Below are 27280 nucleotides of genomic sequence, written 5' to 3' on the forward strand. Positions count from 1 at the left end.
AAAAATAAAGCCAAACATTCTAAAATGACTGTAAACCGTGTACAACAACAAGTCTTTATGCTTATACTTACATTTTTTTTTTTATTTTTTTTATTTTTTTTTTTACAATAGTTCAAAAGTCCACAAGGATAAATATACAGTAAAAGTTGATTTGCATCTTAATCATAGAATATCTAAAAGGCAACAACTAAACCAAAGCTGCGTAAAACCGAACTAGGAAGACTAATTTGGACACTATATACATCAAACGTCTATAAATATAGATTTTATATTGTTCTCCCCCAAAAATGTAGTAAAGTAATAGTATACGCAGCAGCTTTTCAAATTTACACTGTCCTTTCAATTTCTATTAAGAAATATTATTTTACCTTCTAAAATCCTAATAAACATCAGTAGTGATTACCAGGAGTTGTTTTATGCTGGTGTACTGTAGCACTGCATTGCTAAACAAGTCTAGCATTTGTTATGCTATTCCCAGAAAATTATCACAAAGTTCCACAAGAAAGTGTTTCACCTGAATAAATACTCTGGTGCTCAGAAAAAGCAGTAAATGGAGATGTAGAGAATTACTGTAATCATCTATCACTGTTACATGGAACCAGTTAAGAGGTTGAGGAGCCGAACAAAATTCACAAAAACAATATAGTCTGATTACTAAAGAACAGCATGCATACTAATTAACTGTACCTTTAACTCTAGCACTGAAAAATATAACACTACTGATAGCTGAAAGCTTATATGAAGGATTCTATTATGTATATATGATTTTGGCAACTGAAACTAGGGTCTCTTGACAAAATCAGATTTCAAACATATAATTATAACCTAAAGATATACTGAGAAACTTGTTGCAACTATGGATTTTAGTATATTAAATGTGCATATATACTGCTTCTCAAGCCAAATGTCCTATTTAGTCAGTAATATATACTTTCTAGACACTACTATTACTAAAATATAGAATACTCAATTATTTAGATATTGGTGATTGGGGTGTAGGTGATATTATTATTTAAAGTGTTTCTATGGCAACCATGTGCTATATAGCAGGAGTAATGTCACCGTGATCAAACAAAGGCTTTGTAGTGGCGCATGCAGTCCCATTACTGTACATGGTAGAGTACTTGAAAGGGAAGACACAAATGCCAAATAATACATTTTTGCTCATCACTATTTTTTTGTTATAGAAATGAATGATGAATATGGCCACGGGCAGTGGAATTCAGTTATCTTCTTTTCTGGATGTATTAGTGTAAAAGTGCAACACATAAAAATCTAGATTTACACTAATAAATCTAGCCCTGAAAATAGCAAATGCTACTGTCTGTGGCCATATGAATAAAAAGTTATTATACATGTTATAGAAACTAATGCCAAGTAACTTAGTTTTCTTCATTCCGAATAAAATTATGTATATAAAAAGTACTTTTTCCTTCTGCACTGCTATCTGGCGTTTTTACTCCATTGCTTAAAAAGTTGCTTGTCAGCAAGCGATTAATATAATTGATGATTTCTTCAAAGGACGGGACTTCACTGAAATGAACATAAGCAACAGACCACATCCACGCTCACTGGAATTAAAGCAAATACAAATTGTAATGTTTTTTGGACAATCTTCCCTGTTTGCTTCTAAATGTAGTGCGGATATCCTATATAACTTTCTCTTTTGCTCTAAATTCATTTGTGCCTTTTATTAATTAGAACTCCTGATTATTTTTTTTACCTTTTAACTCATTTAATAATTGATACATTTAAATACTATTATGTAAATATGTAAGACCTTTGTAACAAATCATGCTAAAAGCAAGACATGTTGGAAATAGCAAATAAAAAAAAAACTCTATCTAGGACTTCTGTCCCATAAAGCCATTTCTCTCTAATTATCCAATTTGCAGCCCTGTATCCTCATTGGCCACACAGTGCATTAAAACTCATTCATTAGACCTTATGTGTTTAAAATCATATTTCAGGAAAACAGTGGATACAGATGTTAAAGAGAAACAGAGAGAGCAAGCAGGTGTTTTATGATAAAATTAAGGATTGTTTGAGGTAAATATTTGACATCACTTGCTATGCAGTCAACAAATAGTGTAGCCACATAAGAAGCCTCTCAGGGTTGCCATATAGCATAAGGTTACATACAAAGAACAGGCAAATAAGATATCACTTGCCTTTTATAAAGAATAAAGGGTACAGCACTAAAAAGGAGCACATATTTACATTATTGAACAAGAAGAAATGTGTTTTACATTGCACCTGTCCCATCCTCAGCCAGACAAGACAGGAACTCTATGTAGTGCAATGCACACACTATACATAACATGCATTAATTATTACACGATTTCTCTACAATGGAGGTAACATCCCTACATGTGCGACAGCAGATACTCTCCTTGCCCTATGTTAACACCTACCCTGTCCATAGCTGATGAAATCATACTCTGGTTACACCGACTACATAATTCCTTTATATAAACAAAAAAAAAAACACAAATAAGAATATATGAAACTACATCACAATATTGCGACACACTACCATTTTGTTATTTTATCCCAGCACTGCCTACCTACACAATGCGTTAAAAAAAACACAGCAGCGAGGAAAACCACCTCGTCCTTCAGCAGAGCCCAGGTGCTAGGCTAGCTAGCTGGGTCTCCGTGAGACGTAACATCTGATTGGTGCAAAAGCGAAAAAAATCTCTCAATATTGAAACCTATTTTTGTATTGGTTAAGGATGCTTGACCTCTTTGCTATGTAGTCACTGATAAGCAATAATCTGATTGGATAATAGAGATGATTGACAAGTGTGTGGGCAAATGCAACTGAGTACACGGCACACTTCCTTTTCGGCTTACGTAAACGTAAATATTATTCAGCAATCAACACTGAGTAAGCGGCATTATTATGACGCTGAGTTTATGGTATAGTGTATATTTCGAGTAGTAAAATTGTACAGGTTGAGCGATAGTTTGCAATATCTTTAATAATGCAATTAAACAATTACAGCACTAGTGCATGTAAATTCCCACATTTATTCATACATCATTCTTAGCTGGACGATTTCTTCTTTAAACTTTTTTTTAAGGTCAGACGTAAATTGAATAGGAAAATTACAGGCCTTTCAGCATAAGAGACTTCACTTGCTATATTTGACATTTGATTTAGAAACATTTGAATTCTATTTTTTTGCGCTATTTTAAAATGAAAACTGAACTTATGCTAAATACGTATTGTAAATGAGGCGGCATTATATATTGAAATTAATTTTAATTTATAGTGTGATTTTCCACTGGAGTCACGCTATCAGACAGTTTAAAAATCCAAGTCAAGCTATCAGACACTGTTTTGGAGCTATCAGACAGGTTTAAAACAGTAGTCAAGCTATCAGACACTTATTTGTTAGTACTTTCTTAAGACTATTAAAGGCTGTACCATACATATATGCTAATAAGAAATGTTTTAATGAATACCACAAGCATTTTTGTTGTAAATGTCACTCAAATGTAAAAAAAAAGTCATATTCCAGCATTTCTCTAAGCGTTAAAAACAAAATTCCCCACTGTGCCACTACATTTTCACCACAGCTAGTTCAAACAATGACCCCACTAAGATATCACAAAGTATGGAAACTTTTTAGTGTGGAATTTTAAAAATATAGGGCCCCAAACTTCCTTAAAATTGCAAAAATCATCACTTTCAAGCAATTTCACTTAGGGATAAAAGCAAAATCTCCCATTGTGCCACTACATTTTCACCACAGCTAGCTCAGACAATGACCCCTTTACGATATCATAAATTTTGGAGAGTTTTTACTGTGGAATTTTAAAAATATTGGGCCCCAAATGTCCCTCGAATTGCATAAATTGGCCCTTTTCAGCAAATTCACTTAGGAATAAAAAAGAAATCTCCCATTGTTCCAATAAAATTTCACCACAGCTAGCTCACACAATGACCCCTCTACGGTATCACTAAGTTTGGACCATTTTTACTGTGGAATTTTAAAAATATTGGGCCCCAAATGTCCCTTGAATTTCATAAATTGGCCCTTTTCTGCAAATTCACTTAGGAATAAAAAAGAAATCTCCCATTGTTCCACTAAAATTTCAACACAGCTAGCTCACACAATGACCCCTCTACGATATCACAAAGTTTGGAGACTTTTTACTGTGGAATTTTTAAAATATTGGGACCCATATGTCCCTCGAATTGCATAAATAGGCCCTTTTCAGCAAATTAATTTAGGAATAAAAAAGAAATCTCCCATTGTTCCACTAAAATTTCACCACAGCTAGCTCACACCATGACCCCTCTATGGTATCACTAAGTTTGGACCACTTTTACTGTGGAATTTTAAAAATATTGGGCCCCAAATGTCCTTTGAATTTCATAAATCGGCCCTTTTCAGCAAATTCACTTAGGAATAAAAAAGAAATCTCCCATTGTTCCACTAAAATTTCACCACAGCTAGCTCACACAATGACCACTCTATGGTATCATTAAGTTTGGACCATTTTTACTGTGGAATTTTAAAAATATTGGGCCCCAAATGTCCCTTGAATTTCATAAATCGGCGCTTTTCAGCAAATTCACTTAGGAATAAAAATGAAATCTCCCATTGTTCCACTAAAATTTCACCACAGCTAGCTCACACAATGACCCCTCTATGATATCACAAAGTTTGGAGACTTTTTACTGTGGAATTTTAAAAATATTGGGACCCATATGTCCCTCGAATTGCATAAATAGGCCCTTTTCAGCAAATTAACTTAGGAATAAAAAAGAAATCTCCCATTGTTCCACTAAAATTTTACCACAACTTGCTCACACAATGACCCCTCTATGGTATCATTAAGTTTGGACCATTTTTACTGTGGAATTTTAAAAATATTGGGCCCAAATGTCCCTTGAATTTCATAAATCGGCCCTTTTCAGCAAAATCACTTAGGAATAAAAAAAGAAATCTCCCATTGTTCCACTAAAATTTCCCCACAGCTAGCTCACATAATGACCCCTCTACGATATCACACATTTTGGAGAGTTTTTACTGTGGAATTTTAAAAATATAGGGCCCCAAATGTGCCTTGAATTTCATAAATCAGCCCTTTTCAGCAAATTCACTTTGGGATAAAAAAGAAATCTCCCATTGTTCCACTAAAATTTCACCACAGCTAGCTCACACAATGACCCCTCTACGGTATCACTAAGTTTGGACCATTTTAACTGTGGAATTTTAAAAGTATTGGGCCCCAAATGTCCCTTGAATTTCATAAATCGGCCCTTTTTAGCAAATTCACTTAGGAATAAAAAAGAAATCTCCCATTCTTCCACTAAAATTTCACCACAGCTAGCTCACACAATGACCCCTCTACGATAACACAAAGTTTGGAGACTTTTTACTGTGGAATTTAAAAAATATTGGGCCCCAAATGTCCCTCGAATTGCATAAATTGGCCCTTTTCAGCAAATTCACTTAGAATAAAAAAGAAATCTCCCATTGTTCCACTAAAATTTCACCACAGCTAGCTCACACAATGACCACTCTATGGTATCATTAAGTTTGGACCATTTTTACTGTGGAATTTTAAAAATATTGGGCCCCAAATGTCCCTTGAATTTCATAAATCGGCCCTTTTCAGCAAATTCACTTAGGAAAAAAAATGAAATCTCCCATTGTTCCACTAAAATTTCACCACAGCTAGCTCACACAATGACCCCTCTATGATATCACAAAGTTTGGAGACTTTTTACTGTGGAATTTTAAAAATATTGGGACCCATATGTCCCTCAAATTGCATAAATAGGCCCTTTTCAGCAAATTAACTTAGGAATAAAAAAGAAATTTCCCATTGTTCCACTAAAATTTGACCACAACTTGCTCACACAATGACCCCTCTATGGTATCACTAAGTTTGGACCATTTTTACTGTGGAATTTTAAAAATATTGGGCCCAAATGTCCCTTGAATTTCATAAATCGGCCCTTTTCAGCAAAATCACTTAGGAATAAAAAAAGAAATCTCCCATTGTTCCACTAAAATTTCACCACAGCTAGCTCACATAATGACCCCTCTACGATATCACACATTTTGGAGAGTTTTTACTGTGGAATTTTAAAAATATAGGGCCCCAAATGTGCCTTGAATTTCATAAATCGGCCCTTTTCAGCAAATTCACTTTGGGATAAAAAAGAAATCTCCCATTGTTCCACTAAAATTTCACCACAGCTAGCTCACACAATGACCCCTCTACGGTATCACTAAGTTTGGACCATTTTAACTGTGGAATTTTAAAAATATTGGGCCCCAAATGTCCCTTGAATTTCATAAATCGGCCCTTTTTAGCAAATTCACTTAGGAATAAAAAAGCTAGCTCACACAATGACCCCTCTACGATAACACAAAGTTTGGAGACTTTTTACTGTGGAATTTAAAAAATATTGGGCCCCAAATGTCCCTCGAATTGCATAAATTGGCCCTTTTCAGCAAATTCACTTAGAATAAAAAAGAAATCTCCCATTGTGCCACTAAAATTTCACCATAGCTAGCTCACACAATGACCCCTCTACGGAATCACTAAGGCCTAGATTTAGAGTTGGGCGGTAGCCGTGAAAACCAGCGTTAGAGGCTCCTAACGCTGGTTGTGGGCTACCGCCGGTATTTAGAGTCAGTCATTAAAGGGTCTAACGCTCACTTTCCAGCCGTGACTTTTCCATACCGCAGATCCCCTTACGTCATTTGTGTATCCTATCTTTTCAATGGGATCTTTCTAACGCCGGTATTTATAGTCGTGGCTGAAGTGAGCGTTAGAAATCTGATGACAAAACTCCTGCCGCAGAAAAAAGTCAGTAGTTAAGAGCTTTCTGGGCTAACGCTGGTTTATAAAGCTCTTAACTACTGTGCTCTAAAGTACACTAACACCCATAAACTACCTATGTACCCCTAAACCGAGGTCCCCCCACATCGCCGCCACTCGATTAATTTTTTTTAACCCCTAATCTGTCGACCGCCACCTACGTTATACTTATGTACCCCTAATCTGCTGCCCCTAACACCGCCGACCCCTATATTATATTTATTAACCCCTAACCTGCCCCCCACAACGTCGCCGCCAGCTACCTACAATAATTAACCCCTAATCTGCCGAGCGGACCGCGCCGCTACTATAATAAAGTTATTAACCCCTAATCCGCCTCACTCCCTCCTCAATAACCCTATAATAAATAGTATTAACCCCTAATCTGCCGACCGAATCTCGCCGCTACTGTAAAAAATGGATTAACCCCTAAAGCTAAGTCTAACCCTAACACTAACACCCCCCTAAGTTAAATATAATTTAAATCTAACAAAATAAATTAACTCTTATTAAATAAATTATTCCTATTTAAAGCTAAATACTTACCTGTAAAATAAACCCTAATATAGCTACTATATAAATTATAATTATATTATAGCTATTTTAGGATTTATATTTATTTTACAGGTAACTTTGTATTTATTTTAACCAGGTACAATAGCTATTAAATAGTTAAGAACTATTTAATAGCTAAAATAGTTAAAATAATTACAAAATTACCTGTAAAATAAATCCTAACCTAAGTTACAATTAAACCTAACACTACACTATCAATAAATTAATTAAATAAAATACCTACAATTATCTACAATTAAACCTAACACTACACTATCAATAAATTAATTAAATACAATATCTACAAATAAATACAATGAAATAAACTAACTAAAGTACAAAAAATAAAAAAGAACTAAGTTACAAAAAATAAAAAAATATTTACAAACATTAGAAAAATATTACAACAATTTTAAACTAATTACACCTACTCTAAGCCCCCTAATAAAATAACAAAGACCCCAAAATAAAAAAATGCCCTACCCTATTCTAAATTAAATAAGTTCAAAGCTCTTTTACCTTACCAGCCCTGAAAAGGGCCCTTTGCGGGGCATGCCCCAAAGAATTCAGCTCTTTTGCCTGTAAAAAAAACATACAATACCCCCCCCAACATTACAACCCACCACCCACATACCCCTAATCTAACCCAAACCCCCCTTAAATAAACCTAACACTAAGCCCCTGAAGATCTCCCTACCTTGTCTTCACCTCACCGGGTCCCGATCTGTCCAGAAGAGCCTCCGATGTCTTGATCCAAGCCCAAGCGGGGGGCTGAAGAGTGACGTCCATCCTCGGGCTGAAGTCTGGATCCAAGCGGCGGCTGAAGAACTCCATCATCGGGCTGAAGTCGGAAGTCCATCATCGGGATGAAGTCTTCTATTAAGCCGCATCTTCAATCTTCTTTCTTCCGGAGCGGAGCGAGCCATCTTCTTCCAAGCCGACGCGGAACATCTTCTTCAACCGACGCCTACTAGCCGAATGACGGTTCCTTTAAATGACATCATCCAAGATGGCGTCCCTCGAATTCCGATTGGCTGATAGGATTCTATCAGCCAATCGGAATTAAGGTAGGAATATTCTGATTGGCTGATGGTATCATCCAATCAGAATCAAGGTCAATCCGATTGGCTGATCCGATCAGCCAATCAGATTGAGCTCGCATTCTATTGGCTGTTCCGGTCAGGTGTCAGCGATAGCGGGGGCGGCAGATTAGGGGTTAATAAGTGTAAGGTTAGGGATGTTTAGACTCGGGGTACATGTTAGAGTGTTAGGTGCAGACGTAGGAAGTGTTTCCCCATAGGAAATAATGGGGCTGCGTTAAGAACTGAACGCTGCTTTTTTGCAGGTGTTAGGTTTTTTTTCAGCTCAAACAGCCCCATTGTTTCCTATGGGGGAATCGTGCACGAGCACGTTTTTGAAGCTGGCCGCGTCCGTAAGCACCGCTGGTATCTAGAGTTGCAGTGGAGTTAAATTATGCTCTATGCTCCCTTTTTGGAGCCTAACGCACTGAAAACCCTGCCATTATGTGAACTCTAAATACCAGCGGTATTTAAAAGGTGCGGGGAAAAAAAAGCATGCGTTAGCTACGCGGGTCGTTACCGACAAAACTCTAAATCACGGGTGTCAAACACAAGGCCCGCAGGCCGAATCCGGCCCACCAGACCTTGTCATGTGGCCCGTGTAGCCGCCGCCTTATTATTATTATGCATAGCAGAGTACACCTGCAGAGTACTGACTTGCTGCCTAGCCTGCCTGTGTGCCTCCTCACTGACTGTCACTGCCGCCTCCCGTCCCACTCCTCTCCCTCCCACAGTGTGCTGGCCCGGCCGCCCGGCATAGATAGCCTAATACTGCCTATTGATCATTATGGGGGGGAGGTCCGAGTGAGTGCAAGCCGCGCCACGCATGCGTATTGTGATTGTGTCAGTGGAGGACTGGTGACCAGGCGCAGCTCACTTGCCTCACGTGACGTCACTCACTCTGAATGAGAGCGGGAGAAAGCAGAGGGATACAGCCATGGCCGCCTGACGTGACGTCTCCAGACTCCATCCACCGCGTCCGCTTGACAGGCAGCAGGCTGCAGGTAGCTCAGTCACGAGTGGAGTCAGACAACTAGTCCAGGTCCACAGTGTCGACCGTCAGTACAGCCAGGTAGGAGAATCTTGAATGGCCAGGCTGGGTATGGGGGGGCCAGGGTGGGCACTGTCTGTCTCTACTGTCTGTCCACAGATTGATTGCTGGAAAATCTTGAATGGCCAGGCTGGGGATGGGGGAGGGGGGGCACTGTGTCACTGTCTGTCCACATATTGATGGGGGTCTCTGAACTTAAGGGAGGGGTCTGGCACTGGCGCCATCTATAATTTATTACTGACTACTCTACTCACTGATTAATTTTATAATAAACCACAACCAGAGGCCCATAATAAGCAGAAGCCAGCAGTTGTTAGCCCTAATGCATTGCTAAGCCTTCCCTAGCTCTTTAAATATCAATACCACCAGCATGATATAATATATATATAGTCCTATACGACCGGCCCTTTGAGGGTGACCAAACTGCTGATGTGGCCCCCGATGAATTTGAGTTTGACACCCCTGCTCTAAATCTAGGCGTAAGTTTGGACCATTTTTACTGTGGAATTTTAAAAATATTGGGCCCCAAACGTCCCTTGAATTTCATAAATCGGCCCTTTTCAGCAAATTCACTTATGAATAAAAAAGAAATCTCCCATTGTTCCACTAAAATTTGAGAGCTAGCTGCTCCTAAGTGTGAGCTAGCTGCTAGCTCCTAAGTGAATTTGCTGAAAAGGGCCGATTTATGAAATTCAAGGCACATTTGTGGCCCTATATTTTTAAAATTCCACAGTAAAAAGTCTCCAAACTTAGTGATACCTTAGAGGGGTGATTGTGTGAGCTAGCTGTGGTGAAATTTTAGTGGAACAATGGGAGATTTCTTTTTTATCCCAAAGTGAAATTTTTGGAAAGTGACTATTTTTGCAATTTGAGGGACATTTGGGGCCCAATATTTTTAAAATTCCACAGTAAAAATAGTCCAAACTTAGTGATACCGTAGAGGGATCATTGTGTGAGCTAGCTGTGGTGAAATTTTAGTGGAACAATGGGAGATTTCATTTTTATTCCTAAGTGAATTTGCTGAAAAGGGACGATTTATGAAATTCAAGGCACATTTGGGGCCCTATATTTTTAAAATTCCACAGTAAAAACTCTCCAAAATGTGTGATATCGTAGAGGGGTCATTGTGTGAGCTAGCTGTGGTGAAATTTTAGTGGAACAATGGGAGATTTCTTTTTTATTCCTAAGTGAATTTGCTGAAAAGTCCGATTTATGAAATTCAAGGCACATTTGGGGCCCTATATTTTTAAAATTCTGCAGTAAAAACTCTCCAAAATGTGTGATATCGTAGAGGGGTCATTGTGTGAGCTAGCTGTGGTGAAATTTTAGTGGAACAATGCGAGATTTCTTTTTTATTCCTAAGTGAATTTGCTGAAAAGGGCCGATTTATGAAATTCAAGGGACATTTGGGGCCCAATATTTTTAAAATTCCACAGTAAAAAGTCTCCAAACTTAGTGATACCTTAGAGGGGGGATTGTGTGAGCTAGCTGTGGTGAAATTTTAGTGGAACAATGGGAGATTTCTTTTTTATCCCAAAGTGAAATTTTTGGAAAGCGACTATTTTTGCAATTTGAGGGATATTTGGGGCCCAATATTTTTAAAATTCTACAGTAAAAATAGTCCAAACTTAGTGATACCGTACTCTCCAAAATGTGTGATATCGTAGAGGGGTCATTGTGTGAGCTAGCTGTGGTGAAATTTTAGTGGAACAATGGGAGATTTCTTTTTTATTCCTAAGTGAATTTGCTGAAAAGTCCGATTTATGAAATTCAAGGCACATTTGGGGCCCTATATTTTTAAAATTCTGCAGTAAAAACTCTCCAAAATGTGTGATATCGTAGAGGGATCATTGTGTGAGCTAGCTGTGGTGAAATTTTAGTGGAACAATGGGAAATTTCTTTTTTATTCCTATGTGAATTTGCTGAAAAGGGCCGATTTATGAAATTCAAGGGACATTTGGGGCCCAATATTTTTAAAATTCCACAGTAAAAATGGTCCAAACTTAGTGATCCTGTAGAGGGGTCATTGTGTGAGCTAGCTGTGGTGAAATTTTAGTGGAACAATGGGAGATTTCTTTTTTATCCCAAAGTGAAATTTTTGGAAAATGACTATTTTTGCAATTTGAGCGACATTTGGGGCCCAATATTTTTAAAATTCCACAGTAAAAAGTCTCCAAACTTTGTGATATCATAGAGGGGTCATTTTGTGAGCTAGATGTGGTGAAATTTTAGTGGAACAATGGGAGATTTCATTTTTATTCCTAAGTGAATTTGCTGAAAAGGGCCGATTTATGAAATTTAAGGGACATTTGGGGCCCAATATTTTTAAAATTCCACAGTAAAAATGGTCCAAACTTAGTGATACCGTAGAGGGGTCATTGTGTGAGCTAGCTGTGGTGAAATTTTAGTGGAACAATGGGAGATTTCCTTTTTATCCCAAAGTAAAATTTTTGGAAAGTGACTATTTTTGCAATTTGAGGGACATTTGGGGCCCAATATTTTTAAAATTCCACAGTAAAAATTGTCCAAACTTAGTGATACTGTAGAGGGGTCATTGTGTGAGCTAGCTGTGGTGAAATTTTAGTGGAACAATGGGAGATTTAATTTTTATTCCTAAGTGAATTTGCTGAAAAGGGCCGATTTATGAAATTCAAGGGACATTTGGGGCCCAATATTTTTAAAATTCCACAGTAAAAATGGTCCAAACTTAGTGATACCTTAGAGGGGTCATTGTGTGAGCTAGCTGTGGTGAAATTTTAGTGGAACAATGGGAGATTTCTTTTTTATCCCAAAGTGAAATTTTTGGAAAGTGACTATTTTTTGCAATTTGACGGACGTTTGGGGCCCAATATTTTTAAAATTCCACAGTAAAAATACCCCAAACTTAGTGATACTGTAGAGGGGTCATTGTGTGAGCTAGCTGTGGTGAAATTTTAGTGGAACAATGGGAGATTTCTTTTTTATTCCTAAGTGAATTTGCTGAAAAGGGCCTATTTATGCAATTCGAGGGACATATGGGTCCCAATATTTTTAAAATTCCACAGTAAAAAGTCTCCAAACTTTGTGATATCGTAGAGGGGTCATTGTGTGAGCTAGCTGTGGTGAAATTTTAGTGGAACAATGGGAGATTTCTTTTTTATTCCTAAGTGAATTTGCTGAAAAGGGCCGATTTATGAAATTCAAGGGACATTTGGGGCCCAATATTTTTAAAATTCCACAGTAAAAATGGTCCAAACTTAGTGATACTGTAGAGGGGTCATTGTGTGAGCTAGCTGTGATGAAATTTTAGTGGAACAATGGGAGATTTCTTTTTTATCCCAAAGTGAAATTTTGGGAAAGTGAATATTTTTGCAATTTGAGGGACATTTAGGGCCCAATATTTTTAAAATTCCACAGTAAAAATAGTCCAAACTTAGTGATACCGTAGAGGGGTCATTGTGTGAGCTAGCTGTGGTGAAATTTTAGTGGAACAATGGGAGATTTCTTTTTTATTCCTAAGTGAATTTGCTGAAAAGGGCCGATTTATGAAATTCAAGGCACATTTGGGGCCCTATATTTTTAAAATTCCACAGTAAAAACTCTCTAAAATGTGTGATATCGTAGAGGGGTCATTGTGTGAGATAGCTGTGGTGAATTTTTTGTGGAACAATGGGAGATTTCTTTTTTATTCCTAAGTGAATTTGCTGAAAAGGGCCGATTTATGAAATTCAAGGAACATTTGGGGCCCAATATTTTTAAAATTCCACATTAAAATGGTCCAAACTTAGTGATACCTTAGAGGGGTCATTGTGTGAGCTAGCTGTGGTGAAATTTTAGTGGAACAATGGGAGATTTCTTTTTTATCCCAAAGTGAAATTTTTGGAAAGTGACTATTTTTGCAATTTGATGGACATTTGGGGCCCAATATTTTTAAAATTCCACAGTAAAAAGTCTCCAAACTTTGTGATATCATAGAGGGGTCATTGTGTGAGCTAGCTGTGGTGAAATTTTAGTGGAACAAATGGAGATTTCATTTTTATTCCTAAGTGAATTTGCTGAAAAGGGCCGATTTATGAAATTCAAGGGACATTTGGGGCCCAATATTTTTAAAATTCCACAGTAAAAATGGTCCAAACTTAGTGATACCTTAGAGGGGTCATTGTGTGAGCTAGCTGTGGTGAAATTTTAGTGGAACAATGGGAGATTTGTTTTTTATCCCAAAGTGAAATTTTGGGAAAGTGAATATTTTTGCAATTTGAGGGACATTTGGGGCCCAATATTTTTAAAATTCCACAGTAAAAATAGTCCAAACTTAGTGATACCGTAGAGGGGTCATTGTGTGAGCTAGCTGTGTTGAAATTTTAGTGGAACAATGGGAGATTTCTTTTTTATTCCTAAGTGAATTTGCAATAAAGGGCCGATTTATGAAATTCTAGGCACATTTGGGGCCCTATATTTTTAAAATTCCACAGTAAAAACTCTCCAAAATGTGTGATATCGTAGAGGGGTCATTGTGTGAGCTAGCTGTGGTGAAATTGTAGTGGCACAATGGGAGATTTCTTTTTTATTCCTAAGTGAATTTGCTGAAAGGGGCCGATTTATGAAATTCAAGGGACATTTGGGGCCCAATATTTTTAAAATTCCACAGTAAAAATGGTCCAATCTTAGTGATACCGTAGAGGAGTCATTGTGTGAGCTAGCTGTGGTGAAATTTTAGTGGAACAATGGGAGATTTCATTTTTATTTTTAAGTGAATTTGCTGAAAAGGGCCGATTTATGAAATTCAAGGGACATTTGGGGCCCAATATTTTTAAAATTCCACAGTAAAAATGGTCCAAACTTAGTGATACCTTAGAGGGGTCATTGTGTGAGCTAGCTGTGGTGAAATTTTAGTGGAACAATGGGAGATTTCTTTTTTATTCCTAAGTGAATTTGCTGAAAAGGGGCGATTTATGAAATTCAAGGGACATTTGGGGCCCAATATTTTTAAAATTCCACAGTAAAAATGGTCCAAGCTTAGTGATACCTTAGAGGGGTCATTGTGTGAGCTAGCTGTGGTGAAATTTTAGTGGAACAATGGGAGATTTCTTTTTTATTCCTAAGTGAATTTGCTGAAAAGGGCCGATTTATGAAATTTAAGGGACATTTGGGGCCCAATATTTTTAAAATTCCACAGTAAAAATGGTCCAAACTTAGTGATACCGTAGAGGGGTCATTGTGTGAGCTAGCTGTGGTGAAATTTTAGTGGAACAATGGGAGATTTCCTTTTTATCCCAAAGTAAAATTTTTGGAAAGTGACTATTTTTGCAATTTGAGGGACATTTGGGGCCCAATATTTTTAAAATTCCACAGTAAAAATTGTCCAAACTTAGTGATACTGTAGAGGGGTCATTGTGTGAGCTAGCTGTGGTGAAATTTTAGTGGAACAATGGGAGATTTCATTTTTATTTTTAAGTGAATTTGCTGAAAAGGGCCGATTTATGAAATTCAAGGGACATTTGGGGCCCAATATTTTTAAAATTCCACAGTAAAAATGGTCCAAACTTAGTGATACCTTAGAGGGGTCATTGTGTGAGCTAGCTGTGGTGAAATTTTAGTGGTACAATGGGAGATTTCTTTTTTATTCCTAAGTGAATTTGCTGAAAAGGGCCGATTTATGAAATTCAAGGGACATTTGGGGCCCAATATTTTTAAAATTCCACAGTAAAAATGGTCCAAACTTAGTGATACTGTAGAGGGGTCATTGTGTGAGCTAGCTGTGGTGAAATTTTAGTGGAACAATGGGAGATTTGTTTTTTATCCCAAAGTGAAATTTTGGGAAAGTGAATATTTTTGCAATTTGAGGGACATTTGGGGCCCAATATTTTTAAAATTCCACAGTAAAAATAGTCCAAACTTAGTGATACCGTAGAGGGGTCATTGTGTGAGCTAGCTGTCGTGAAATTTTAGTGGAACAATGGGAGATTTCTTTTTTATTCCTAAGTGAATTTGCAATAAAGGGCCGATTTATGAAATTCTAGGCACATTTGGGGCCCTATATTTTTAAAATTCCACAGTAAAAACTCTCCAAAATGTGTGATATCGTAGAGGGGTCATTGTGTGAGCTAGCTGTGGTGAAATTGTAGTGGCACAATGGGAGATTTCTTTTTTATTCCTAAGTGAATTTGCTGAAAGGGGCCGATTTATGAAATTCAAGGGACATTTGGGGCCCAATATTTTTAAAATTCCACAGTAAAAATGGTCCAATCTTAGTGATACCGTAGAGGAGTCATTGTGTGAGCTAGCTGTGGTGAAATTTTAGTGGAACAATGGAAGATTTCTTTTTTATTCCTAAGTAAATTTGCTGAAAAGGGCCAATTTATGCAATTTGAGGGACATTTGGGGCCCAATGTTTTTAAAATTCCACAGTAAAAACTCTCCAAAATTTATGATATCGTAGAGGGGTCATTGTGTGAGCTAGCTGTGGTGAAAATGTAGTGGCGCAATGGGAGATTTTGCTTTTATCCCTACGTGAAATTGCTTGAAAGTGATGATTTTTGCAATTTTAGGGAAGTTTGGGGCCCTATATTTTTAAAATTCCACACTAAAAAGTTTCCATACTTTGTGATATCTTAGTGGGGTCATTGTTTGAACTAGCTGTGGTGAAAATGTAGTGGCACAGTGGGGAATTTTGTTTTTAACGCTTAGAGAAATGCTGGAATATGACTTTTTTTTTACATTTGATTGACATTTATAACAAAAATGCTTGTTGTATTCATTAAAACATTTCTTATTAGCATATATGTATGGTACAGCCTTTAATAGTCTTAAGAAAGTACCAACAAATAAGTGTCTGATAGCTTGACTACTGTTTTAAACCTGTCTGATAGCTCCAAAACAGTGTCTGATAGCTTGACTTGGATTTTTAAACTGTCTGATAGCTTGACTCCAGTGATTTTCCTCTGGTACAACTGTAGGCTAAGTTACAACTACCAACCAAACAACAGCAGTGAAGCAATTAGGCAAAAGGGAATAGGAGGTTGCTGCAGACCTCTTCTTATTTTTCAAATGTATGTTTTGTTTGGCTAATTGTTTTCAACTCTTAGAAACATAGATATTGACGGCAGATAAGAGCCATAGGCCCAGCAAGTCTGCCCGACCTTACCTAACAGTATAAACTTATCTAGTTCGTAGGATAGCCCTATGCTTGTCCCATGCATTTTTAAAGTCCCCCACAGTAACTCTTTACACAACTTTGTTCCTATAGTTAAATGAATGCAGATACAATTACAGGTAACCCTCAGTTTACGCCGGGGTTAGGTTCCAGAAGGAATAGTTGTAAATCAAAACCGTTGTAAATTGAAACCCAGTTTATAATGTAAGTCAATGGGAAGTGAGGGAGATAGGTTCCAGGCCCCTCTCAAAATTGTCATAAGTAACACCTAATACATTATTTTTAAAGCTTTGAAATGAAGACTTTAAATGCTAAACAGCATTATAAGCCTAATACAATAATCACACAACTCACAATATATAATTAAACTAAGTTAAATGAACAAAAAGATTTGCTATGCAGCATTATAAACCTAATAAAATAATCACACAACACAGACTTCACTTGCATTTTTCTGCAAACAGTTCTTTTTATGCATTCCAATCTGGACTGATTCATAGACAGGAAGATCTTGTTCCTTTGAAATCTGCTCGATAGCTCAGGTCTGGTTAAAATGATTCATTTCAGCTTGCTTGGCTTTGCTGCAACACAAGCGGACAGCTCCACTTACTGGCTATTTTAATAAATGCACTGCTTCTCAATGCTTTTCAATAGCAGTCACATGACTGGAAAAAAAGGTTGTTATTCTGAAACAGTGTAAATTGAACCGTTGTAAAACGAGGGCCACCTGTATTTGTATTAAAGGGACAGTCTGCAACATAATTTTTATTGTTTAAAAAGATAGATAATCCCTTTATTACCCATTCCTTAGTTTTGCATAACCAACGTGGTTATATTAATATACTTTTTACCTCTGTGATTACCTTGTATCTAAGCCTCCATTATTAAGTTCTTTTAATAGACTTACATTTTAGCCGATCAGTACTGACTCATAAGTAACTTCACGGGAGTGAGCACAATGTTATCTAATATGATACACATGAACTAGCACTGTCTAGCTGTAAAATACTATCAAATGCACGGGAGGCAAGAGGTGGCCTTCAAGGGCTTAGAAATTAGCATATGAGCCTACCTAGGTTTAGCTTTCAACAAAGAATACCAAGAGAACAAAGCAAATTTGGTGATAAAAATAAATTGGAAAGTTATTTAAAATTGCATGTTCTATCGGAATCATGAAAGTTTAATTGAGACTAGACTGTCCCTTTATTGCTATGGGACACCTGGGCTGTTTGTATATATTATTATTATCAGGTATTTGTAGAGTGCCAACAGATTACGCAGTGCTATAAACATAGACGGTATACAAGCTAACATTTAGGAATCAAATGGGTAGAGAGGACCCTGCCGAGAGTTGCACTGTTGTAGTCAACTCTTATGAAGGTAAACAAACAGCTGGGCTCATAGGCTTACATGCTAAGGGGTTCAAGGGGATAGCAATGGAGTTAGGACAGGTTAGTGTAGGTTGAATGCATCTGAGAACAGTAGTGTCTTTAGGGAGCGCTTGAAGCTTTTAAAACTAGGAGAGAGTCTTCCACAAAATGGGAGCCAGTCTGGAGTAGTCTTGTAAATTGGAATGGGAGGAGCTAACGAGAGGAGGAGAGTAGGAGATCGTGAGCAGAGCGCAGGGGAGGGGAGAGAGAGTATCTGCAGACAAGGTCTAAAATATAGGTGGGGAGCAGTGCAGTTGAGGGCTTTGTATATCTAAGTCAGAATTTTGTGTTTAATCCTGGAGGCAAGAGGAAGCCAGTGAAGGGATTGGCAGAGAGGTACAGCAGATGAAGAGCGAGGTGTAAGGAAGATGAGCCTGGCAGAGGCATTAATTATGGATTGTAACGGAGCTAGGCGGCAGTTAGGGAGACCAGAGAGGATGGAGTTGCAGTAGTCGAGACGGGAAAGGAGGAGAGAGTGGATTAAAATCTTAGTTCTGTCTTGTTTAAGGAAATGTCTAATTTTAGAGATGTTTTTAAGGTGGAAGCGGCAGGCTTTAGCCAAGGACTGAATGTGAGGAATTAAAGAAAGGTTTGATTCAAGTGTGACCCCCAAGAAATCAGGCATGCAGGGTAGGGGTAATGATGGAGTTATCAATAGTTATAGTGAAATGGGAGGTGGACATTTTGGTAGAAGGGGGAAAAATAAGCTCAGTTTTGGAGAGATTTAGCTTAAGGTAGTAAAAGTACATCCAAGATGAGATATGAGAAAGACAGTAAGTGACAAGGGTTAGCAAGGAAGGAGATAAGTCTGTTGCAGAGAGGTATAGTTGGGTGTCATCAGCATACAAATGATATTGAAACCCTTGAGACTTTATTAAGGAACCTAATGATGACGTGTAGATTGAGAAGAGGACTAAGGACAGAGCCTTGTGGTACTCAACAGAAAGTGGTAACGGGGCAGAGGATGCCCCAGAGAAGGCTGCACTAAAGGTTTGGTTAGACAGGTAGGAAGAGAACCACGAGAGAGCTGTGTCGCAAATGTTTAAGGATTGGAGAGTTTGGAGCAAAAGAGGGTGGCAACAGTATCAAAGGCTGCAGACAGATAAAGGAGGATAAGCAGAGAGAAATCGTCTTTCAATTTTGCTGTAAGTAGGTCAGGGGTTACCTTAACAATTGCTTTCTCTGTGGAGTGAAGGGGGCGAAATCCAGATGGCAGTGGGTCAAGGAGGGAGTTTAATGTAAGGACATGGGATAGACGTGTATATACTAGCTTTTCAAGAAGCTTTGAGGCAAGAGGGAGTAGGGAAATAGGGCTGTAGTTGGATGGGGAAGTTGGATTGAGGGAAGGTTTTTTTCGCGGGTTGTCAATCAACCCGATCGTATTTGATCGGGTTGATTTCTGTCCGTCACCTCAAAGCTGCTTCATAACTTCTGTTTCCAAAACACGGGCATCAAGCATCAAGCTCCGTATGGAGCTTGATAAATATGCCCCATATAGCTCATTAGCATTGTTATTCACACTTTGTGCACTACATATTTTTCTGTTCATTATGAAAACGTAATGTTTTCCACAGTATTATTACCACTTAGTATAATTATGCTTTGATGGGATATTCACAGTCATGACCACTCCACAATTATTTCATTTTATTTTATATAAATTTTTACGGTTGAGGTGTATGTCTTTTTTAGATGTCCTAGGAGGGGTATGTCTCTTTGAAATGTCTGTTTAGGATGTCAGTGACATAGGTAGTGGCAGTCATGTGTTCTATGCACTGAGCGTTTTTTGTAGATCTAATCAACTTAAGGTGAGAGAGATTTCCGGTCCTCACATAAGTAAACTTACATTTTTAGAGATAATCTATTGTTGCTTTAGTGTGTTTGGGTACCCGTAAGAGAGGGGTAAAGGGGATTTTTTTCTGATGATCATTACATGGATAAAGATAGTTTATCAAACGATTTATAGTTTGAATGTGTATATATATATATATATATATATATATATCAGTATAGACAGGGTTAGAGTTACTCTATATAATGCCGTTTAACCCCCACGTTGTAGAAAGAGAAACACTGTCGCCCATACAGCGTAAAAGAAGGTTTACACCAGGGAATCCGCACAGGGACGCTAAATTCCCTGGGAGGGAGACTTCCGTATTTAAACAAAGACAAGGATTCTTACTTCTTGCGTGTATATTTTCACAATGACAAGTTCTTGTGAGAGAACGTAAGACACATATATGTACACAGCTATATTAAAAAGTAACAAAAATGTATTTTATATACCTTAAAATAGTTGTAACTCGCATGAAATCGAGGAGAGACAATACGAGATACGTCAACTGACGCGTTTCACACCCACAGGCGCTTTCTCAAAGATATCCTGGGAGTGTCCACATACAGGTATAAATGACTATGCAATGGACACACCTCCCCAGGATTCTGACGTATTAGAACGATCTCTGTGATCATCTCCGCAAGTGCTAGACCGCCCTTTCTCATTTACTGCAGCAGACAATTATTTCTGCATAGATGTTAACTCATTAGGTGCGGCTATTTAAAACAGTTGCCGCCATTTTCACAGAAATATACATACACAAAAAACAATATATATATACAAAGAATATGTAATAAAACAGTAGAAGAAAAAACATTTAATACAATGTTGTAACTCAAGTTGGAGAATAGCAACAAAAGTTATAAACACTTGTTACTAATTATTAATAAGTTGATAAAAAGCCACAGCACATAAAAAAACATATATCATTGAAAACACGAATATATATATATATATATATATATATATATATACACACACATACATACATACACACATACACACACACACACACACACACATTTAGAAAGTGGTAGCAAGTATTGGTTATCATATTATCATTCCATATACATTTCCTGGTGTCCATATTAATCAATGTGAGCAAAAATCTTTTCACTGAAGGCATAATGTTCTTAACAAAAACTTAATACCTATTGACTCCAAAACCATATACATATATGCGAATACAGACTCAATTAACTTGATGTTAACAACCCTCATTTGATATCCTGGATATACTAAATATACAGACGCAATATATTCATACATTTGTCTATTTATATATTTATTACCTTAATTTGTTTTATACTATGGTATCACAGGCATGAAGTAAATTTCTATCGCTTAGGGTTAATCTTATTACTAGATATATGTTCGCTTAGAGTGCCATAATTTATATGTTAGGATAACTTTTCGTTACATTATACACTAGAAGCCAATTCTTTTACATATATGTATATATATACATATATACATACATATATATATATATATATATATCCATCCAAGTACAAACAAAGGGTTTTCCAGCCGTGAATAGGATAAAAAGCAAAGGTTTATTGGTATATATTAAAAGCATATACAAAGCATTTGGGTTAAAAAGGGCATCAGATCAGATCTCACGCATCTCTGCAGGCAGAACACCCCTCCATATGAAAAATAATTATGTGTCAGAAGATATTCTATGATTTTCAACAGATATTCCTGAAAAGCCTCCTCTAGATTGCTGCGTGTACGTAAAAAATATTTTACTGCTTCCAAACCAAGTACATGTGGTATATTACTATAAAGTGACACAACGTCTAACGTTAGCCATCTACTTTTAGTAGTCCAAGTTACCTTTTTCAATTTCTGTATTAAATGTGTGGAATCCCTAAGATAACTGGTTAAGTCAAGAACTAGGGGCTGTAAAATGGAATCCACCCATTCTGATACAGGTTCCAATAGTGATCCCATCCCTGATACTATGGGGCGCCCTTTATCTGATTTTTTAATGACTATATTGTCATTCTCTGCTAGTTCTTTTAGAGCCGTTCTGTCTTTTCTTGTTAAATTAGTATCATAGTGGGGGCTATTAACTGTATTCAGTTGTTCCAAGTCTTCGACTACTCTCTCTTGAAATTGTTCTAAAATTGTACCCCTAAATTGAATTGGGTAAAAAGTAGATTTTGATTTAAAACCTGTATGTGAATTTTTTTCCTCAATATTTACTTGCTCACTTAAGAGACTCATTAGGGTCTCTCTAGCACATGAATCCTGAAAATCTAATTGCATTTCTGATGTAGATTCCTCAGCTATTGGATTTTCCTCTGTCACTACTGCTGTTTCTTGTGCAGTATAATAAATGTTTTTTAAGGGTCAGATTTCGGACCATCCTGTTGACATCAACTATGGTATTGAATATATTGAATTTTGCTGTTGGTACAAAATTCAAACCATAATTAAGTACTTTTTCTTGTGTTGGTGTCAACAGGGTGTCAGAAAGATTGATAACTATTGATGTGTTGTCTGTTCTAAATTCTTCTTGGCTCTCAATTGATATCTGTTCATTTGCCCTTGTCTGTTTTTGTTTTCTCCTACTGCTATTTGTTTTATAACCGGTATTGTATCTCTCTGTGTTTGTGGAGGAGCTGTTACTAAAGAAGCTTGGTCAATATATACAGTTGCAAGAAAAAGTATGTGAACCCTTTAGAATGATATGGATTTCTGCACAAATTGGTCATAAAATGTGATCTGATCATCATCTAAGTCACAACAATAGACAATCACAGTCTGCTTAAACTAATAACACACAAAGAATGAAATGTGGCCATGTTTTTATTGAACACACCATGTAAACATTCACAGTGCAGGTGGAAAAAGTATGTGAAACCTTGGATTTAATAACTGGTTGAACCTCCTTTGGCAGCAATAACTTCAACCAAACGTTTCCTGTAGTTGCAGATCAGACATGCACAACGGTCAGGAGTAATTCTTGACCATTCCTCTTTACAGAACTGTTTCAGTTCAGCAATATTCTTGGGATATCTGGTGTGAATCGCTTTCTTGAGGTCATGCCACAGCATCTCAATTGGGTTGAGGTCAGGACTCTGACTGGGCCACTTCAGAAGGCATATTTTCTTCTGTTTAAGCCATATTGTTGTGGATTTACTTCTATGCTTTGGGTCATTGTCCTGTTGCAACACCCATCTTCTGTTGAGCTTCAGCTGGTAGACAGATGGCCTTAAGTTCTCCTGCAAAATGTCTTTATAAACTTGGGAATTCATTTTTCCTTCGATGATAGCAATCCGTCCAGGCCCTGATGCAGCAAAGCAGCCCCAAACCATGATGCTCCCACCACCATACTTCACAGTTGGGATGAGGTTTTGATGTTGGTGTGCTGTGCCTCTTTTTCGCCACACATAGTGTTGTGTGTTTCTTCCAAACAACTCAACTTTGGTTTCATCTGTCCACAGAATATTTTGCCAGTACTGTTGTGGAACATCCAGGTGCTCTTGTGCAAACTGTAAACGTGCAGCAATGTTTTGTTTGGACAGCAGTGGCTTCCTCTGTGGTATCCTCCTATGAAATCCATTCTTGTTTAGTGTTTTACGTATTGTAGATTTGCTAACAGGGATGTTAGCATTTGCCAATGACTTTTGTAAGTCTTTAGCTGACACTTTAGGATTCTTCTTCACCTCATTGAGCAGTCTGCGCTGTGCTCTTGCATCTTTACAGGACGGCCACTTCTAGGCAAGTCAACAATTCTTAATCGTAGGTCTTCTGAGAGCTCTTTTGTGCGAGGCATCATTCACATCAGGCAATGCTTCTTGTGAAAAGCAAACCCAGAACTGGTGTGTGTTTTTTATAGGGCAGGGCAGATGTAACCAACACCCCCAATCTCATCTCATTGATTGGACTCCAGTTGGCTGACATCTCACTTCAATTAGCTCTTGGAGATGTCATTAGTCTAGGGATTCACATACTTTTTCCACCTGCACTGTGAATGTTTACATGGTGTGTTCAATAGAAACATGGCAACATTTCATTCTTTGTGTGTTATTAGTTTAAGCAGACTGTGATTGTCTATTGTTGTGACTTAGATGATGATCAGATCACATTTTATGACCAATTTGTGCAGAAATCCATATCATTCCAAAGGGTTCACATACTTTTTCTTGCAACTGTATAATATATATATATATATATATATATATATATATATATATATATATATATATATATATATATATATATATATATATATATATATATATATATAAAATGCACCGAAATGGAAATTCTGGACCGAAACCGAATCCGAAAATCCGGGATGCACTTGGCCGAAAACCGAAACTGATACCGAAAATATATTTTTTCAAATTAATTTTTTTTTCGTTTTTTTTTTTGCATAATTAGAGCCAATAAAAAAAATCCCACACTTTTATTGAAAGTAACACACTAAAATTGGACAAAAATATCTTAAAACAATAACATGCTACACAATAATTTTACCAAGAAAAAAAAACAAAACAGGCAAACAATGCAATTTTCTGCCAAAATGTTTCTGCGACCAAAATTTTGGTGCATCCTTACTTAAAACAATTATAAATATCAATATACTGTATTATTCTTCATTTAGTTCTATTTAACAGAATCATATTTAACAGTTTTTTTTTTTACTAATTATCCAAATAAAGTATAGTCCTAGTAAACTCATTATATGCAGAACAGTAAGTCAAGTAATAAACTTAAACAGCAGCTCTAGGCTAGCATCAAATTTGAAACATGTTACACAATAATTTTACCGAAAATAACAGGCAAAAAAACCCAAAACCGAAATAGCCAAAAATGCAATTTTCGGCCGAAACTTTCTGCGGCCGAAATTTCGGTGCATCCCTAATATATATATATATATATATATATATATATATATATATATATATACACACACACATTTAGAAAGTGGTAGCAAGTATTAGTTATCATATTATCATTCCATATACATTTCCTGGTGTCCATATTAATCAATGTGAGCAAAAATCTTTTCACTGAAGGCATAATGTTCTTAACAAAAACTTAATACCTATTGACTCCAATGTGATATCCTGGATATACAGACGCAATATATTCATACATTTGTCTATTTATATATTTATTACCTTACTTTGTTTTATACTATGGTATCACAGGCATGAAGTAAATTTCTTTCGCTTAGGGTTAATCTTATTACTAGATATATGTTCGCTTAGAGTGCCATAATTTATATGTTAGGATAACTGTTCGTTACATTATACACTAGAAGCCAATTCTTCTTATTATATATATATATATATATATATATATATATATATATATATATATATATTGGTTTGTTATTTTTTTTCCCTATGGTTTTTTATTCATTTGGATGAATTTGTCTATATTCAACATACCAGAGAGAAGGTCCAAAGAAGGTGTGGGAGGGATAATATAGGGATTTGTAAAAAAAAAAACTATTTGTTACATACCCTGATATAAGTCCAAGTCCCATCTTAGATTTATCCCCTTTGGTTCTCTGGTCTCTAGTCCATTGGACTTCTCTGTCCAATAATTTCCTATATCTGTCCCCTCCTCTCTTGTTTGGAGGGACATAATCTATATCTTGAAACATGAGTGCAGTTTTTCCTTCCTTATGAAGGTTAAAATGTTTCCCCACAGGGGTTTTCGCGGGTTCTTTTTCTATTGATGTGAGGTGCTCATGTATCCAATCCTTTAGGTTTCTACTAGTAGACCCTGTACTTGATATGTTTCAAGAAAAAACACAGATTTGGTAGAGTTACACCAAGGAATCAAACAAAATACCCGAAGACATAACACCAAACCAAATTTGATACACAAACAAATACATTCACTGAAGAAATTAGTTGACAATCAACACATAAGCATTACCCCAGCAGACAAAGGGAGATCTATAGTGGTACAAGATACAACTAATTACCACAAAGAGGCTTTAAATCAATTGAATGACAGAACAACCTATAGATTGCTCCCTAGGAACCCTACTGGTATCTTCCTACTAGAATTAAACAAAAAAACTATTGGACTGGGGGGAGGGGGGGGCATCTGGGTATACTAGACAAGAAGCTATGTGAGTATTTGTATATAACACATCCTGTGACAGCTAACTTTCGTCTTGTACCTAAAATACACAAAGACCTAGAGATCCCCTCAGGTTGACCAATAGTCTCAGGGGTTGGATCAATGGGTGAACATCTGGGTGAGTGGCTTGATAACATTCTTCAGCCATACGTCCAGATGATACCTAGTTTTGTCAAGGATACTACACATATGATAAATAAAATGGATAAAGAAATTTGGGAAGACAGCTTTAAGTGGTTGACAATTGACGTTTCATCACTATATTCCTGCATACCCCATGAACTGGGAATTAAGGCAGTTAAATACCATCTTCAAGTAAAAAGCAGCTTTCCAAATGATTGATTGAATTTGTGTTGGAAGCACTGAGATTTCTGCTCACTCACAATTTTTTTATGTTTGACTCGAACTATTATTTGCAGATATGTGGCACGGCGATGGGGGCTAAATTTGTCCCCGCATATGCCAATCTTTTTATGGGATGGTTCGAGTCCACATATATTTATGGTGAGCAGAATATATACAATGGCTTTATTAAGTCCTATATGAGATATATTGATGACCTGATAATAATCTGGTCTGGTACTCAAGAACAAGCAACATGTTTCCTATCATATTTGAATTCCAACTCTATGAATTTAAAGTTTACACACAACATTAACAAACACACTATAGAATATTTAGATATTGTGTTAAAAGGGGAAAATGGTAGGATTACATCAGAACTATACCGAAAAGAGATTGCAGGGGATAACATTTTAAGAGCAGATTCCTGCCATCCAAAACATCTCAAAATTGGAATTCCAAAATGCCAATTCATCCGCATTAGAAGGATTTGTACAGAGACAGACAAGTATGACAAGCACTCATTAGATTTAGTTCATAGACTTGAAAAGAGAGGATATAATGTAAAGTCACTTTTAACATTAAGAGACAAAATAAGGAACATAAATCAAATAAGTCTACTAAAAAACAAGCAATGTAAAAACGGGAATACAATGAAAAGTAGGGATGAAATTGGATTCATAACACAATTTAGTAACCAATTTGTAAAAATTAAAAATATTATACACAAGAAACTTGGTATCCTAACCTTAGATCCTCAATGTAAAAAGATCCTGGACAAAGGTATCAAATGTATTACAAAAAGAGCAGCTACTATAGGCAGTCAAGTAATCAAGTATGTCTATGGTACTGATACCCCTACAAGAGAAACATGGTTAACGA

General features: G+C 36.8%; 1 protein-coding gene across 6 annotated transcripts in view; it reads right to left on the reverse strand.

Moving 5' to 3' along the window:
* Positions 1-27280, reverse strand: part of MMADHC (metabolism of cobalamin associated D) — a 264019-nt gene that overhangs the window by 123552 nt on the left and 113187 nt on the right. Inside the window, exons 1-2 of one of the 6 annotated variants that reach the window (XM_053698292.1) lie at positions 2568-2646; positions 2415-2465 (exon numbers count right to left, since the gene is read on the reverse strand). The exons of 1 other annotated variant lie outside the window; for it this stretch is intronic. In XM_053698292.1, the coding sequence (XP_053554267.1) occupies positions 2415-2438 (24 nt within the window). In that variant the 5' untranslated portion in view covers positions 2439-2465; positions 2568-2646. Of the gene's footprint in view, positions 1-2414; positions 2466-2567; positions 2678-27280 lie in introns of those variants that run through there. 4 more of the 6 variants (XM_053698293.1, XM_053698296.1, XM_053698295.1 and 1 more) reach the window with 4 other exon arrangements.

The sequence above is a fragment of the Bombina bombina genome, chromosome 1 (genome assembly GCF_027579735.1).
Source record: "Bombina bombina isolate aBomBom1 chromosome 1, aBomBom1.pri, whole genome shotgun sequence".
NCBI lineage: Eukaryota > Metazoa > Chordata > Amphibia > Anura > Bombinatoridae > Bombina > Bombina bombina.